Raw genomic sequence first — 14,903 nt, 5'->3', positions numbered from 1 at the left:
GCGGCGGCGGCGCGGCCGCCTGCAGCGCCCGCTCCGGGCTCGGGGATGGCCGACAGCGCCAGCGAGAGCGACACGGACGGCGCGGGGGGCAGCGGCGGCGGGGCGCCGGGCGCGCTGCCGGGCTGCCCGTCCGGGCCTGGCTCGGCGGGGAACACCAAGGCGGGCGGCATCGTGATCTCGCCGTTCCGGCTGGAGGAGCTGACGAACCGGCTGGCGTCGCTGCAGCAGGAGAACAAGGTGCTCAAGATCGAGCTGGAGACCTACAAGCTCAAGTGCAAAGCGCTGCAGGAGGAGAACCGCGACCTGCGCAAGGCCAGCGTCACCATCGTGAGTGCGGGCGGCCAGGAGGGGACGCGCTCTGCCAGGCCCGGCGGCAGCCGCCCCGCGGGGCATCTCCCGCAGCGCCCCTGCGCCATGGCGGGCGGCGGCGCCCGCTGCCTGGCGGAGGGCGAGGCGCCTCGGGCCGCCTCAGGTGGGGCGCCCCGCTCCGTGTCCGCCGCGGCCCGGCCTGCGAGGGCACGCGGGAGATGGGCGGGGCCGCCGGGAAGGGGCTGCGGGGCCTCAGGTGGGGGCGCCCGTGGGGCGCGCCGGGCCGGGCCGGGCCGGGCCGTGGGAAGGCGTCCAGGAGAGGCGGGGAGGGCGCCCCGCGTTCCCGCGCCTCCTTTGTCGGCCGCTCGGTCCCGGGCAGCTGGCTGCGGCTGCGGCGGCCCCTGGCAGCGCCGGCTGGGGCGCGTGACCCGGGCGTGAGCCCCCTCGCTCCGTGGCGAGAGTCGCCGTGGGGGCTCCGGGCGGGAAGGCGCCGGGTGCCGGCGAGGAACAAGAGCCCGCCTCCCTCGGGCCCTGCGCAGCCTGGCTTTGGGTCTCTGGTGGCTGATCTGCTCGTGGGAGTGCTTTTTGCTGGGTTTGCATCGCCTCCTGGGCCTCCCTCCCCTGCAGACAGTTTGTCCACCGGATCCCGCGTTGATTGGGGTTCTTTGTCTTGCGCACCCAAGAGAAGGAGGCATCGGAGATGGCTGCTGCCCCAAACAGGATTTAGAATGGCAGGGTCCTGAATAAGTGGATAGATGTGCTAAAGCAAAGTAAGGCCTTATATGTGAATGCGGCAGGTAAGAACCAGGTGAGCTGTTGTCCTCGGGTGCAGCTCACCTTTAGATAGGAAAGCCAGAGAACTCTGTAGCCCAGCTTTCCTGCACCTGGTGTTCTCAACTTGTTTGGGAACACAACTTCCAGAATTTATGGACATTGGGCTCAGTGGCTGGTGCTGATGGGGGTTGAATTCCTAAACTTCCAAAGGGTGCCAGGTTGGGGAAAACTGCACTAGTGTGATCCAAAAAGCAGGCGTTTATGCAGACAGTGACTGGCTTAACTCCTCTTGACTGTGGTCATCAAGGTATGAAGCAGGCTTAGTTTCCTCACCAGTGGGATCACCAAGTAGTTGTCTTTACAGTATCGTTATTGAATGGTTGCAAGTCACACATAATAATGGGAAGATAGCATCCTTCCCCTTGAAGGAAGCCTGCCCCCCCCCCCCCCCAGTGTCATGATCTTTAGTAATGGATCCCTAGCAGATGGCATTCCCTCAGGTTTCATTCCAGTATACAGACCTTCCCTTTGAACATACCCCACTTGCCATGACCATTATGCCATTTTTCCTGTTTAATTCTAAGGACTAGCATATTTTCCCTGAAACATCTGGTAGGAGATCAAACACTCACCAAGACATGTGGCTCTGTTACCTAACTTTTGTATTGGAGCCTTGTCAACAAGCCTGGGGTTACTGTGTTGCCAAAATACTGTGCAGGCAAAACATTTGTTTGCATGCATTGAGTTATATCAGAGTCCTGTCTTAATGAACAATACTTTATCATATCTAACAGTGTTTTTTTGTTTGTGTGTTTGTTGAGGCAAACCATGGTACAGCGTGGTTTTCTTTAGAGCAAGACTAAAAACTTGTGTTGGACTAGTCATAATCTCTGAACCAAAATGGAAAGTTCTGAAGCTTTGAGCAAGAATTTGTTTTACATGGCTTTGGTTCTTAGAAGAGTTTCATCATAATGGAATGTCATGATTTAGAGTAGATGCAGAACTGCTTGTATATAGAGCTGTGGAGAGGCCATGCAAATTTGGCATTGCCTTCTTTTGAGGTTTGACTTTGCATACAGTTTGTGTGTTGTGTAACTTACTGTCTTCAGGTGCTATCTGGTTGGATTTTGGATGTTACTAAGTACAGTCCTGATGAAGACTCTTTGGAGCTGACAAATGCAAAATGTGGTGCAGGGCAAGACTTTTAATATGCCAGTCTTAATAAATACTGGGTACTCCTGCAAACTAAACCATTTTGGCTTGGCTGGTGTGTGGGTCCATATAAATCTAAGTTCAGCCAAATAGATAAGGAGCGTAATGTGTGTTGTAAACCTGGATACACTGCTTACAGAGGTACTGTGTGAATATTAACACTAGTGACAGAGAACCAGACTTGTCATTTTGTTGTAGCAGAAATAGATGTCAGTTTAAATTTCTTAAAAATAGCAATCATACATGCTGTGATCTGCAGTGGGTTTATTGAATTGTTCATCTTGGTACAGCTGAGATTTACCATGGTCTCTGCCAAATATGTATTCTTACCAATTGCATTGCAGAAAATGTATGGCATTTCCAAAATGCCATCCATTTGTGTCATGACATTTGGAGCTCTCTTAGCATAAGCCGTACTCATCTTTGAACCTTGTAGGGTTGTAATAAATAGGAGATATATATGAATGCCAGAGTAATCATACATTTCAGAACTACTTTTATGGGCCTTTGTGGGTTCTGAGAAGTTCCAGTGCCTGTTAAAATCTTCAGGTTATTCACTTGGATTAAAAAAAAAAAAAAAGCAACCACCAACAACCAAATAAGGAGCTTCTCAGGAATTAGCCTATTAGCTCATCTTTAAAGCTATTTGTACATGTGTGATTTGACACCTTGTTTAAAGGACTCTAAAAAGCTGTTTCTAAAAGAAGAGCTAAGTTAGTCTGCAGCAGTAAATAGAACAAATCATTGCTACAGCATCTGAAGAGCGTTCAGACCTAGAAGTGACTCGATTTCACCTGATTTAGGCTGAGCAACTAATGATGATAATCACAATTTTTCTAAATGTAGGAATTATAACCTCCTGTGAAACCTTCTTTTCCTCTCAAGTTACATTGCTTTTGCAAGTGGGGCTCTTGTGGGGGTAATTATTTGCAGAGCTGTATGCAGTAACATCTGCGCTGGCTGACTCCAGTTCTTATAGCTTTACTGCTGGAGAGACTCAAAAATGGGAAGGTCTTGCTTGTGAAGGGAAATGGAGTTGTTCATTCCTGTACTCCCTTCTCCACTGGCACCCATTGCTCCATTTCTCAGATGAATGAACCAAGCGTGAGTTGACTTGACTGGATCACAACAACCTTTCTTCTGGTCAGTTTCACATGAAAGAACAACTTAAGAAAGGGAAGAAGCATGCCCAAGCTTAAAATACAGCTTTTCATTTCTTCTAAGAAATACAAAGATATGTAGCAAAAACACATCCTTTCACATAGTGAAATAACATGATTTTTAAAAACATTTTAAAGGACTCCAAAATCATGGGGGGCAGGGACTTGTCCCAATATCCCAATCACAGGATAGCCAGCTGTGTGCACTTTTATTGCTTAAGTGCTGGTTGTGCTGCTGGAGGCTGATTGTTTTTTACAACTTGAAATTTTGCAGACACGTTCAAAACAAGCTTGACTTGTAATGGTAGTGGGTCAAAAAACATGAACTTGTATCATGTGGGCAATGACATTTCTACAGTACTATATTCAGTTTTCATACCAATTCCACAAAACCTAACACATTATCAAGTGACCGTTCCTGACAAGTGCCTGCTTAATCCACAGGCTGAGCAAGTCTGTCTTTTACTGAAGTTGTTTATCATTAAGTTTATTCAGTTCTTAAATGTGCATGTTTATTTGAAAATTGGATGGCACACTGCAGTTTTTCTCTCATTTTGAATCTGTTCGGATATGCTAAAGGCTATACATACACATGCTAGTTCAGAGGAGCTATTTTAGTGTTACAGAATTATACATTTATCGCCTTTTGAATGCCAAATATGAAAGTGAAATATTGTAAACCATTATTAATTTGAAACAGCATACAGAGTGGATCTGCATGCTTATTCAGTCCTCTTCTCCATGTTGCAAGCAAATCCCAATTTAGACTTATTCAAGTTCTTATTGATCCTTATTTGGATTAGGATAGTGGACATAATGCAGATAGACTTAAACACACTTATATCCCATTGGCTTTGTTCCTGTGCTCAGTGTGTTTAATTAATCTATGGCACTAGTAGATGAAAAGCATGAGTATAAAAAAGTATGATACCTAAGCAGGGTGATTTAAAGGCTAATTGTATAAAATGCTTTAGTCTTTATTTTCATTGATGTCATAAAAACTGGTAACTCTTCCATTTTTGAATCTGAATATTGAAGTAGGTGCTAATGGTTGTACTTTCAAGCACAGATATAGAAATCACTTTATGAGTTTTGGAAGGAGTAGTGAAATACAGTAGATTATTAGCTTTGAAGAATGCTAACAAATGAGAAGCTAATCAAGAGATTCTGCTTTGCCCCTAATAATTTAAAAGGAAACTGTGCCAGCAGCCTTACTATATTTAATCTTTTACATTCACCATCAATATGTCAGGCCAGATTACTGCAAAAGTGACGTAGATAATAATTGAAACAAATGCAATGATATCATTATTGTTACTATGCTATTAGTGCTCATGTTACTCTACAGAGGCAGCAGAGGTCTATGCTCTCAAGAAGCTTTCAATCTAGAATAGTGGGGGAGGAAGGGAAAGAAAAGGATAGTAAAGGAAGGTTGTAGGCAAATGCCATTATATACTCTTAAATCTTGTGTAAAATTAGGAACCAGGATAAGCCACAGTCTCATATATGCATGAAACTTTTTTCCTGAAATACAAGTAGCAGAGGAGACCAGATAGATTCATAGAGATTGTTCTTAGGGGCTTAAATGTTAAATATTGATCAGAAGTTTCTCTATAAATTATTTCCGTATATTCAGGAATTTAGTAGAACAGTTAGTTCTGACAAGGTAAGCAAAGTATGTGGAAAGGTGCAGCATTTATGTAGCAACCTGTTGTCATTCAGCTTTCTGTATCCCCAAAATTCTTTGTAAAATGTCTTTTGAAATCACTTTATATTTTAGCAAAGCAGTTTAGATATTGAAAAATCAAAGTAGATGCAGAGGTGGGGCATGAAGAAGTGGTATTAAAATCAATTGTGTATAACAAAGTCTTCACAAGTAGCAAGGAACAGATTGGAAGTGTGAAAAAGAACAGAATGAATATATAACAATGGATTCTTACTATTTTTCACTGTTACAGGTTTAGAAGCATTTCCTCTTTCATGTAAGACTTTTAGATTGTCAAAATAACAGTAAATGTTTTTTAAAAGGAAATGTGTATAATTTAAACCTATTCTTGACCCTCTTTTTTGCTGTATGAGAGTCTTAAGGCATATACGAAAGAAAATTGAAAGAGGTTTTTGTGTTTGCCTTTTAAAACAGAAATAAAGGTTAATTCATTTAATTGTTAAATTTCAATATAGAACTTGGACATTTAGTACCAAATACTGCTTTTGCTATTACATATTCAAGTGTACCCAGCCATGGAGGGTAACTTTTTTAACATTTAGAAAACAGATGATACTAGGAGAGAATGGCGAAATTCCCTATGCTTATGATAGCTGAGATCATTTTTCCTGAATTGTAATTTGAGGCATATTTTATTCGTGTGCTCCAAAAGCAGACTGCATTAGGTTTGCAATCATAAAAACTCCCTGCTCTCACAGGAGCTTTTCATCAGTGCTTCTGAGTCACATTTCAGAGTGTGCAACATCTGAGCACAGGTTTTTGCTGTGTCTCTGTATGCAGTGTGATTTGATGATCAGATTTCATTTGAGGAAAATATGTGAGGGAAGTACCTATCACCAAATGGAGGGTGAAGAGGAGTCTGGAAGGCCAGAACAGTGATTTGGACTGAGACAGATTAGGCAGAATCCCCTGAATATAGAGACTTTAAACTTGCAGGAATTGAATTGTTGTTCAATTCATTAGTTGAATTTTTAAAAATACTCTTCTACCATTTCCCCTGCAGTACACTTGCATGCTTTAATATCAATTTGAGGATTATTAGTATAGATCTTTTCCATCAAGTACAAAATAGCTATGCTGTGTGTGGGAGGCGAAACACCAGCTTCCAGGGCATACATTACTCCTGTATGCCTATGCATAAGGAGGGTGGCAACAAGAAAAGGGGTCTTTGCCAGAGTGGCACACTGTTTTTGAATGAGCTCCCTAGAGAGGTTTGCCTGGTGCCCTCTTTTTGGCACCAGGCAAAGACCTTTTTATTTCCCTACTATTTTAACTGTTAATCTGCCCTTAATGATATTTTTAACAGAACATGGGACAAGCCTACATATGTGAGATACCTCTGTCCTGCCTAGAATAGCCAGCAGCCATTGTTGGCGGTGACTCCAGCATGGTAAGCCCAGTAAAGGCCATATCAGTTTCAGGTGTAATGTCTATGGAGATGGTGACTAGGAGAAACTTTAGTTTCTTGTGTCCTGGGAAGGCTGCTTTGTCCCAGTGAGTCCATCTCAGTTGGATCAGTTGGGCGATTATTAAGGATTCCAAAGCTTTCCCAGGAGGCTAGGCAGTTACTCTTACAAGTACAAGCTGCTTTGTCTCCCAGAAGTTGTTCTTCCTTGTCTGGCTCTAGAAGTATAAAAGTTCTATCTAATAGCAGACATCTCAAGCACCCAGCACTCTAGGAGGAAGGGAATGTAGGGCCTTGCCTATAAAAAATGAAGTCATCTTGCACAGACATTGCCTGGGGAACAAGAATATAGAGGCTCACTTCAATTTCTGACTGGTTTCCAGTAAGGAAGATTAAAAGGTATCGGAAGGGTTTCCCCTCTTCATTTCCTGTCTAGTGTAAGATTCTTAGTTTAGATGCACAAGGCAATGAAAACCTTAGATCTGTATCTATTGTACTGACTATTAAGGACAACATCTCATAGTTCCTTAGAGGTGTTTCAGTGTCACATAGGACAGGATCCCATTGGATTTTTTCTTGGTTGTCTTCAGAAATCCTGCCAAAAGGTCAGGAACCTAGAACATCCATAGCTTCTCAGAAATCTCTATCCCCTTCCTTTGGAGATGGTAAGTTCTCTAAAGTAGTTTTCAGTGGATGAGCCTATTTGATGGTGTTGCCATGACACACTGTCAACATTCTAAGTATGCCCACAGATGAGAGACCTGACAAACCAAATACCTGGCTGTTACATTAGCATGTTAATTGCGGTTGGTTTTTAAATGTGTTCTTTTTTTAACAAACAATTTAATACTTTGTTTTATTGCTGTCATTTCAAGGCTTTTATGAAACAGGAACAAATAAGCTTTATTAATAAACAGAAAGGAAAGTTGCAAAAGCCTAATGTATGAGTATCTACTCCCAGGGGCTAACAATTCCCAGGCATGTCCAAGCTTCCATTATTCTTTCCTTTACAGTTCCACTGAAGCAGGTTAAAAATTCCTGGGATGTTTCTCACGAGCTTGTCCTGAAAAACTGCAAAAATAGAAAGGTGACCTGCTGGAGTATTTGCCACCAATGTAAAAAGCCCATGTAAACAAATGGTTAAGCAAAAGGTATATTTATCCTATCCTAACTTCCAAGACAAGTAGTTCCTTGTTCATTGGTTTCCCTTGGTAGATGCCATCAAAATGTAGCAGCAAATTTTTACTGTATGATCAAATGGAAGAGCCCAAAATAGAACTTCTTATTTATTTGTTTAGTGACTAAAACAGTACTCTTTTAAGTGTTTTAAAAGAGATTTTAAGTCCTATGTGGTATAAAATTCTAAAGTGTAAAGGTTTTTTTTTAACCAGTAGTTTAAATTGTGATCAAGAATCAGAATCCCAGCAAACAAGGCTTGTTTCATAAATTGCACTCTCACCCCGCCCACATATACCAATTCCAGATGGCAAGCTGCTTTTGAAACCAAGCAAATTTTAAAAGCAGTTTGTGCTGTGGCATGGGGTATCCAGTGTTCACTTGAAAAAAAAAACACCACTAGGTTAACATAAACTCTAAATAGTTCTTTGGACTGTGATGCTTGAGTTACTGATTTAAAATAAGATGTGCCTGAAAGTCACAATTATTTTCTTCTGAGGCCCTCTTCACATCTGATGAAAGGAAATATACATAAAAAACTACTACAGATCAGGAAAGAGCCAGCTCCAGCTTTTTCTAATATGTATTGGGGAAAGCAATGGTAAAACCAGCTTTAGCTCCCAGATTGGCTTAAGCAGATAGCTGTGATTCATTTACTTATTTGTGAATCACTAGTGGGGCACTGTTATTTAATCTTAAATAAATTTATAAATAAATAAATTTATATGCCTACTTGCCTGCACTGAACTAAATGGGAGCTAAATTACTCCCCCCCTCCCCCAGTCACCACAACAAACTTGTGAGGTAGATTGAGCAGAGACTGAGAGAAAAAGTACTTGATTTTTACAGGGAAAGGAAGAAAAAATTCATCAATTATATGTTTTAAATAATGTATCCTTTAGGAACACCCGAAATCAGCTACTTAAGGCATCCACCCCACTCAGTTGAATTCTATGAATTCAATGAGCTTCATGGGCGAAGAGGAATTTAAACCTGGTTCTTGCAGGCCAGGTCTGCTCCATCTACTCCAGCGCTCCATGCATTCAGTGGCAGTCCAGCTGCTCACAGAATCCCCCAGCAAGGTAGGTGCAAAACCTCCTCCTGCCCAGTCTCCTCAGCAGCTGCTGTATGCAGGCAGGCCACCTCTGGGAAAGGAGGTATTACACAGCCAGCAAGGCTACTGACCACTAATACTCTTCACCCTGATGAATTTGTCCAGTTCCTTTTTAAAGCCATCCAGATGGGTGGCCATCACCACTTCCCGTGGCACCAAATTCCATAGCTTAACGATTTACTGTGTCAACAAGTACTTCCTTTTACTCGTTCTAGACCTCCCACCAATCCACTTCATGGGATCATCCCAGGTGCCAGTGTTATGGGAGAGGGAGAAAAATGTCTCCTCCTCTACTCTCTCCACAGCATGCATAATTTTGAACACTTCTGTTACGTCTCCCTTAACTCGACGTTTTACAGTCCCTGTTGTTGTAGACACTCTTCAAAGGGTTGCTGCTCCAGCTCCCCTGATAATTTTTGTTGCCCTTATCTTGTGCAACAGTCAACAAAATCTAAACATTTGAGAAGCCTGAAATACTTGCTTAGCTTTTGGCTTGCATTGAATGAATGAATAAAACATCCAGTCAATCAATGAAATGCCTGATAGCAAACTTGTAATAAACTAGGTTCTTACCAGTATGGCACCCTCTTGTTTGATGTTGACTTTGATTTACTTTAAAGGCTCTGTGATAGATTAAATGGTCAAAATGCCAGTTTTGCTCTTCCTGCAATTGAATTTGTGTGTATGTTGTAGCATCCAGCCTAACAATATTGGAATGAAATACCTGGTTTGAAAAATGAGGCCAACATACACATTCTCTTTTCTGGAACAGGCGTTTACAGTTGTTTTCCATGTTGTCTTTTGGGCCTTGGCAGAAGAAAGGAGATGAAAGTAAATATACGTCATCTTTTTCTTTGTTACTGAAATTACCAACTTCTTTTCTTTTACCATTTTATTCCGAGAGCTATCAATGATTAAACTGCTACATGTTTTTGTTATTGCATGTTCTGGGACTTAGGCCAGGAATTAGAAGAACTGTGAAACTAATTCTATGAGTCCAGTTCAGGATTCAGACTTGTTTGTCAGCACCCCACACACACCTATTCCATGTAGGAAATTGATTTTGGAAACCCTTGGATGAGATCAGAAAGCATTTTGTGATAGTAGCAAAAGGGGTTTGGTCTTCGAAGAAGAAAAATGGTGCAGAAATTCTAGTGGTCTAACTGCAAGCAAGCATCATGTGTGAAAAAATTGCTTTTGGTCACTGATAAACCCAGCAATTTAGTTCGGTCAATATAGATGGTAGGGACTTATCCTGATTTAACTAAGCTGGAGTTTTACAGGTTTTTTTTTTTTAACTACTAGGAAAGGGAGAGTAAGAAGTGCCATACCTTTCTCTCTGGACTTGTTTTGAGAAGCTCTTAGTGAATTTTTCACAGCATCTTGCAAGTAACAGCAGCTTTTGGCAAATTGAGGGGTGAGATAACACACAGCATTGGAGGATGGGAAGGCCTCCTTGGGGCAGCAAACATCCATGCAACAAAGCAAAGTGCTCATTCTGCTCTCTTGTTCGAAAAGTTAACAATGAAAGGATGTTTTGTTTAGCCTTTAGGCTTACTTCAAATTGGATGGGTGGGGAGAAGAGCAGAGGTAGTTTTCTTTTCTGTGATATTATATTGCAGACCACACCATGTTATTTTAATAATTGCTCACTCCATTGATAAAGCAAAATCAAATGGAATTCAGAGAAGGAAGGCAAAGGGTGAGAGTGACTTGATAGAATAGTTAAATCAGGCAACCTGCAGCTGTTTTATTTATATGACCCACATGCTGGGGAATAGCAGCAGAGCTTTCTCCTTGCCACTAGGCACATGCCAAAAATATTATTTATTGAGGCCGATAAAGATGTCATAAGTTGCCAGAAGTAATGTACGAGGAATGAAGGTAGACAATAGTGCATATCGTACCTGTGGTTTTTTTGCTTATTCCAAAAGTAGCAGGTTAATTGAAACTAGTTTCAGTTCTCTGAGAAGTGAGAAAGACTAGCAAGGGGCGGGCAGACTCCAATCATGCAGGAGCCACTTTGTCAACTTCAGTTCCATAACCAGAATTTGGTGCAAAAGGTATAACATTTAAAAGTCAATTCTCAGCCCAGGAATTGTTCCATTCACAGTCTTTCTACACTGTTCTGTTTACCCTAAGCTTTCTGAACTTCAGCAGTATAATTAAGGTGGGTACACAGGAGCCACTTTGTTTCTGTTAGTTTAACAATCATGAGAAGGAAATCTTCACTGATCTATTGTGAATCACCCAGAAATCAACCAGGAGAACCTGATCTATTTCCTGTCCACCTAGACTTGGACTAAAGATGAATTGTTGAGAGCAGACGACCCAGTTAAATACAACACATGAGGAAGGTGTATCCATAAAGTTAAAGCACTGTAGGAAGGTGTGTTTTAAAGCGAAGCATGTGAATGAGGTACATGGAAGGGTGAGGCTAGAGGGAAAGTTGATTTATGTCAGAGAATTACAATCCAGAGGATGCCTGTAGAATTGCCACTTTAGGTACAACAACAATGCTTCTGTGCCCCTTGTATACATGTGGCTTTTCAAAACTCTCAGGCTTGCAGAGTGGCATTCTATGCAGTGCAGGATGCAGTTGTGAAACCAGGTGGAGCACCCAAAAATAGTAACATTGAGAGCCTTGCAAAAGTATTCCTCCCCATTTGACTTCCCCACATTTCGTTGCGTTTCAACCTGGAATTGAAATATATTTAATTGGCATTGTTACCACCTGATGTACATAAGATATTCAACACTTGTAGCTTCACTGTGTGTGTGGGCTCAGGGGCATACGATAAGGTTGCTAACATTATTCCAGTGTGTCAGCTCTGCTGTCCAGTTATACAATCTGCTGTGTACTTGATGTACTTAAACAGCATTATTAATGGTCATATTGCCATGGTGGGAATTCAACCCAGCTTTGATTTGGGAGGAGTGGAGGATTTTGCAAACATTGTGCAATGTTGCATTGTCTGACTGTGACTAAAAGGGGCAAGAGGCAAAACTGCATCTAGCCAAGTCTGCTTCTATACTGCTTTCTTCCATGCTCCTGTAATATCTGCTCTGTCTGTGCATTTGTTAATGGATTAATACAACGTGCCTTACGTTTTTAATGTTCTCTCCTTTGGTAGAGAATTGAGTTTATAAATTTTGGGTGCTCAGAGCATCAGACTGCTCAGGTGCAAAACAAACAACTGGAAAGCAAGGTAACAGGAAAAAATACTGTTTTATTTTTGATGCAAATAGTAAAAACTACTGGCGGGCAATATATGGCACTGGCAGGGTGAGGTGGTTTGGTTGAGGCATGCAAGAAAGTTCACCTGACCAGCTGTAGCATGGTCAGGTAGCCTCTCTTGCATGTCTCTTTCCCTGCTTCTGATGGGGTAGCACAAAACTTCACCAAAGCACAGAGCTGCGCACATGCAGTTTAGACTTCAGTTGTGGCAGACTTGAAAGGACTTTGACCATTGTGTTTTTGAAAATTGTTTATAAAATATTTAAAGTGGTTTGCCTCCATTTCCTTTCTGCAGTTCCTTTTCATTTTGGGTGTTTGATGATTAAATCCAGAGTGGTTAACACATTGCCTTCTATTTTGTCAACAGAGGGTAGTTCAAATTGGTTTTAAGACGCCAGTGAAATTAAATATTTTGAAATAGCACCACTTTACTAGATACATTTGCCTTAGTTTGAAATTATGCATGCCAGGATCAACTCAAAAGTTATTTAATTTTGATAAGCTGTTTATTAGGTATAAGCTGTGTTCAAAATGTAACAGTAAATTATAACTTTATGCTACATAACGAATTCATGTGTGACTGCATGTGTTCTCTCCCCCCTCTTCTTACTTCTTACTTGTCCACAAGGAGGAGAGCATAAACCTCCATTTTCAGGTATCACAATTTGTCTAAAGTGGGACAAACTGTGGTTAATTTTACCTCTGGTTTGTCCAAGCAAGCCAAGATAACTGTGGATGCTGCTTTGGATAAGCCATAGAGAAAGTTATCTTAAGTTACTGTTTCAGATAGAATGGCAAACTGTGTGTAGTTGAAAATGGAAGCAGATGGTTGAGTTCTGATCTGCCGGGGAAGGTCACGTTCTGACATTCTATTTACTGGGACATACAAGTGGTACAATTGACTAGCAATAGTTCTTCTGCACATCTCAACAATAAAAATGCCAACAGAACAAGGTTTCTGTATATGTTCGTTCATGAATTATGACACAGTCCCATTCACATGGCACCCATCTTGAAAAACGGTAGCTACAGCATTTATGCACCAGAATGAACATGTCTACTCAAGCGAAATGTGCTACTGGGGCAGAAATGCATACAGACTTCAAGATTGTCATACCCCTGCATTTTTCTCCCCATGGGTCTATGGCAGGTTAAGGATTGTGTGAACAATTATAGATACAATATTAATAAGTTTATTCATCTGCAAGAATAGGCTAGTTTTCCAGAACAATAATTATTTTTAAATCCCACAATTTACAAAACTGGAAAATAATTGGGTCCAAAGAGACAAGCAATTATTTAAGGGAAAAGTAGCAATTCCTTTAATTTTCTTTACATCTAATTATGTTTGTTCCTTTTTATTGTTTCATGGATGATTACTTTCCTCTTGAATGTTATGGTATTCAAAATTGCATAGAATTCTTAGATTATTTAATGCTTGTGAATGCTAATGATTCAAAAGATTTTTTCCAAGGCTGTATCTAGGTAGTTCTCCCCCACCCCAGCTGGGTTCACATGTTCATCACATGACCAGGTACTCATTCTGTAACACAACAAACAGTCATAGGTTGTGTGTCATCTGAAACTGGCAAGGGTAGGCTGTTGACATAGTCACCAAATTTCCCAAAACCCTTGGGTTGTTTTAGGATCCTGTGTGCTTTGTAACCATATTCAGACAACTAACGTGTTAGCCTGCAAATGGGATTTGGTTTATGGAATAGGTGTTTGACATGTGCCACCATTTGTGTGAACCATGTGTGTGTACCTGTGTGTGTCTGTAGAAGCAGCACTATAGCATTTGTGGCACATACTTAGGTATATTTACTTGGAAACAAGCCCCACTAAGAGGTATACATACATAGGAGTGCTCCCTTAATGTTATACATGTTGTCGTTATTTATTTGGAGTCATTTCATGCAATTCATTGAGCAGTTGCCTAGGTCCTCATAGGGATACTGTTTTTGTGAAAATTGGCATCTGCACAGGGGGAGTGTCTGAAATTGCATGAGTGCTTAAGGTTTGAAAAGTGCTGCTTGTGCTTATGTAAATTACTGCATGGAGGCACAGGTTCACACAAACATGTTTTGTGTAAGTGCTTCTTGGTCAGACTTGAGCCTGGTAGCAGCTTGCAGGCCACCAGCTAGTTGTACATTGGCCCTTAGTGACTTTAATTAATAAGTGTTTTGTTTTGGATCTGCATGCTGAGTTTTATGTTCTGAGTGTGTGAATAATTGTAATGTATTGTAAATACTGTGAGGACAAAAGCAACTTCTTCTAGGAGAGTTAAAAGCTTTGAATGTGTCTCATTAGAGTAGCATTATGTTTTGAACATTGCAATTTTACAGTCTTGAATGCCTTTGTGCTTTGTTGTACCAGTTTCTCAGACAGGGAACTGGTGTGACAATTGAATTTTCCCAAGAGCGCTTACAATATACCATGGTACAGGAGCAGAAATGAAAGTTGAAATCTCTTGAGATCCACTCCAGTTTTGTAAATACAAAACAATCCTCCTTGGTCTTACTGAGCTATCTTAATCCAGATACAAGTATCACTGCACCAGGAAGTGAAGATTTACAATCTTACAGTTTTTGACAATGTTATGGCATTTATCACCAATGTAATATCTGAACCTTCATTATAAACAACAGGCTGGCTAAAGTCAGTAGGAATGTTTGTTCAAAATAGGGAAGGGGGGCATGGAAAGCCGAGCTGCAGATTGTACAGTATTCTTTTGATGAATAACATCTTTCAGAGTTCAAATGTTCCAACTTCTATTCTTCTCACTTGCT

The 14,903-nt window shown here is 41.3% G+C and overlaps 1 protein-coding gene across 1 annotated transcript in view; it reads left to right on the top strand.

Annotated features, from left to right (window-relative positions):
• The first annotated feature begins 45 nt into the window (after positions 1–45).
• CCDC6 (coiled-coil domain containing 6) overlaps positions 46–14,903 on the top strand; it is a 48,380-nt gene continuing 33,522 nt past the window's right edge. The window contains exon 1 of the mRNA XM_044420388.1: positions 46–327. Within this exon, the coding sequence (XP_044276323.1) occupies positions 46–327 (282 nt within the window). The remainder of the gene's footprint in view (positions 328–14,903) is intronic.

This window comes from Varanus komodoensis, unplaced genomic scaffold (assembly GCF_004798865.1).
Source record: "Varanus komodoensis strain SLA01 unplaced genomic scaffold, ASM479886v1 scaffold11, whole genome shotgun sequence".
Classification (NCBI taxonomy): Eukaryota; Metazoa; Chordata; class Lepidosauria; order Squamata; family Varanidae; genus Varanus; species Varanus komodoensis.
This window is presented reverse-complemented; position numbering and strand designations above follow the sequence as displayed.